The 2286-nt window shown below is 34.3% G+C and overlaps 1 protein-coding gene across 1 annotated transcript; it reads left to right on the top strand.

The window, feature by feature from the left end:
- Positions 1-606: 606 nt before the first annotated feature.
- On the top strand, positions 607-2020 carry LOC108735600 (short-chain dehydrogenase/reductase family 16C member 6-like). Its single transcript, XM_018467617.2, has one exon. The coding sequence runs from the start codon at positions 874-876 to the stop codon at positions 1828-1830; it is 957 nt and encodes a 318-aa protein (XP_018323119.1). The 5' UTR covers positions 607-873; the 3' UTR covers positions 1831-2020.
- The last annotated feature ends 266 nt before the right edge of the window (positions 2021-2286 follow it).

Below are 2286 nucleotides of genomic sequence, written 5' to 3'. Positions count from 1 at the left end.
CCTCGACACTCTATGCAGTGGAACTTTTTTAATTTTTAATCTGATTTTTAATATTTTACGTTTACTTTGTTTCATTGCTAAATTACAATTTGCTTATGTGTCCCATATAATTTATTTGCTCTTTTTTGTGCAAAATTATTTTTTTTTAAGGTGTAACTTTCGAACTTTCTTTAGTACAAATGAATGCAGACATTTTTCTGTATATACGAATTTGTACGATATAGCTGTACCACTTTTATGACGTCACCTAATAAATACAAGATCTCACTGATAACGATATGACATATGTCAAGTGTATTTACACATATTTGACATATTTTTTTTCTTTGTATCTGATTTTTAATATTTAGTATTTCTTTTGTTTCATATATTTAATATGTACTATTTTTTGTGCAATGCAGTGATGCGGCATGCATTAGGTGTACCTATACTTAAACATATTTTGTGCCTTTGCATTCCCTTCATTTTGTTAAAATAAATTTACATCTCTGATTGTAAAAGATACTTCCGCAAAATGTGGTTTGTAAGAAATAATTTTTCGGCGAAAGTTTAATCAACTTTCCCCTCCACTAGAATATTACGTACCTATGTAAATTATTTTGTCATTATAGTGAAAACAAAGCAATTTTTATAAATGGTAAATAGCACTTCTAACTACTCATAGTTGTATATCGTTTCCTAGTCATCATAGTATGTCATTGACGCTGTTATTAGTTTCCAACAGATTTTAATTTCAGGCGCATGCTTCCTTTTAATATTAACCATAATTCAGACCATGCTTACTGGTGCAAACTTAGCCATCAGTGTGTATTAATGTGTGACTTGCCGTATTAAGTAATAAGTGACAAAACTTTAAAACGTGTATGGAGTAAAATGAGTGGTGAAACAAAAGAGGTGATTAATAAAAAATCAAGCAGCAAAATAGTTTTAGAAGTTCTTCAGATCATTGCGGAGAGTTTACTTCTCATTCTAAAAATATTTTTCTACATTGGTGAGAGTCTGTACAAAATTCTCGTTCCGCCAACTCTCAAAGAAGTCAAAGGCAAAGTAGTCCTCATAACAGGAACAGGTCACGGGATAGGAAGAGAACTGGCGCTACTTTATGCTGCAGAAGGTGCTACTGTAGTTGGATGGGACCTTAACGACAAAGGAAACAAAGAAACCCAGGAAGAAATTGTTCAAAACAAGTATCAGAAATGTTATTTTTACAAATGCGATGTTTCCGATAGGGAACAAGTATTTCGAACTGCTAAAGCTATGCGGAAAGAAGTTGGAAAAGTGGATATTCTCATTAATAATGCTGGAATCATGCCGTGTCATGCTTTATTAGATCATACTCCCGATGAAATTGACAGAATATTTAAGGTAAACGTTTACGCTCACATTTGGACAATAGAAGCATTTCTTCCTGATATGATGAAGAACAACGAAGGACACATTGTTGCATTATCTTCTTGTGCTGGTCTATTTGGGATAAGGAATTTAGCTCCATATTGCGCTTCTAAATTCGCTGTTGCAGGACTTATGGAAAGTTTGTTTGAAGAACTTCACAGTAATCCCAATAATCGAATACAGTTAACTACACTTTTTCCCTACATGACAAATACAGGACTTTGCCGGAAACCTAAAATTAAATTTGAAAATGCGATGCCCATGCTTGTGCCTAGTGAACTGGCAAAAGAAATTATGAAAGCCCAAAGAAGTGATCAATTTGAAGTTGGTGTTCCTAATTATCTAACGACAGTGAACAATTACGCTAGACTTCTACCGCGTAATGCTCAAATAGCTGTTCAAGATTTTTTTAATACGTACGTAGAAGCGGATTTGTAATAGCATCATTATGTATGTATGTTGCATTGTATTTAAATTTATAGATTAGGTATTATTATTTAAGTTCTTAAAATGTTGAATGAATTTTGTTCACTATTATTAATACCTGTACGTATTAGAAAATACCACAAATGGCGTGGTGAGCGCTATCTGTAGTACGATGCTACATTTGAGGATTACGTATGCTACAACAAGGTCCATTTAAAAATATGGATATCTACTTGCTGAAACTAATTCCGGCGTTTCAGCAAGTAGATATCCATATTTTTAAATGGACCTTGTTGGAGCATACGTAATCCTCAAATGTAGCATCGTACTACAGATGGCGCTCACCACGCCATTTGTGGTATTTTCTAAAACGCGCTGTTAAGACAGCAGGTAAAGGTTGGTCTGTGTTCTGTCGGAGCTGCCTGCGACGCGCTGATGAGATCCAAAAAGATCGAAATCGCGATCCGC

This window comes from Agrilus planipennis, unplaced genomic scaffold (genome assembly GCF_000699045.2).
Source record: "Agrilus planipennis isolate EAB-ADULT unplaced genomic scaffold, Apla_2.0 scaffold101, whole genome shotgun sequence".
Lineage (NCBI taxonomy): Eukaryota > Metazoa > Arthropoda > Insecta > Coleoptera > Buprestidae > Agrilus > Agrilus planipennis.
This window is presented reverse-complemented; position numbering and strand designations above follow the sequence as displayed.

What these genes read in the sequence shown, in the direction of transcription:
- LOC108735600 (XM_018467617.2), top strand. Translation starts at nt 874, where the DNA reads ATGAGTGGTGAAACAAAAGAGGTGATTAATAAAAAATCAAGCAGCAAA.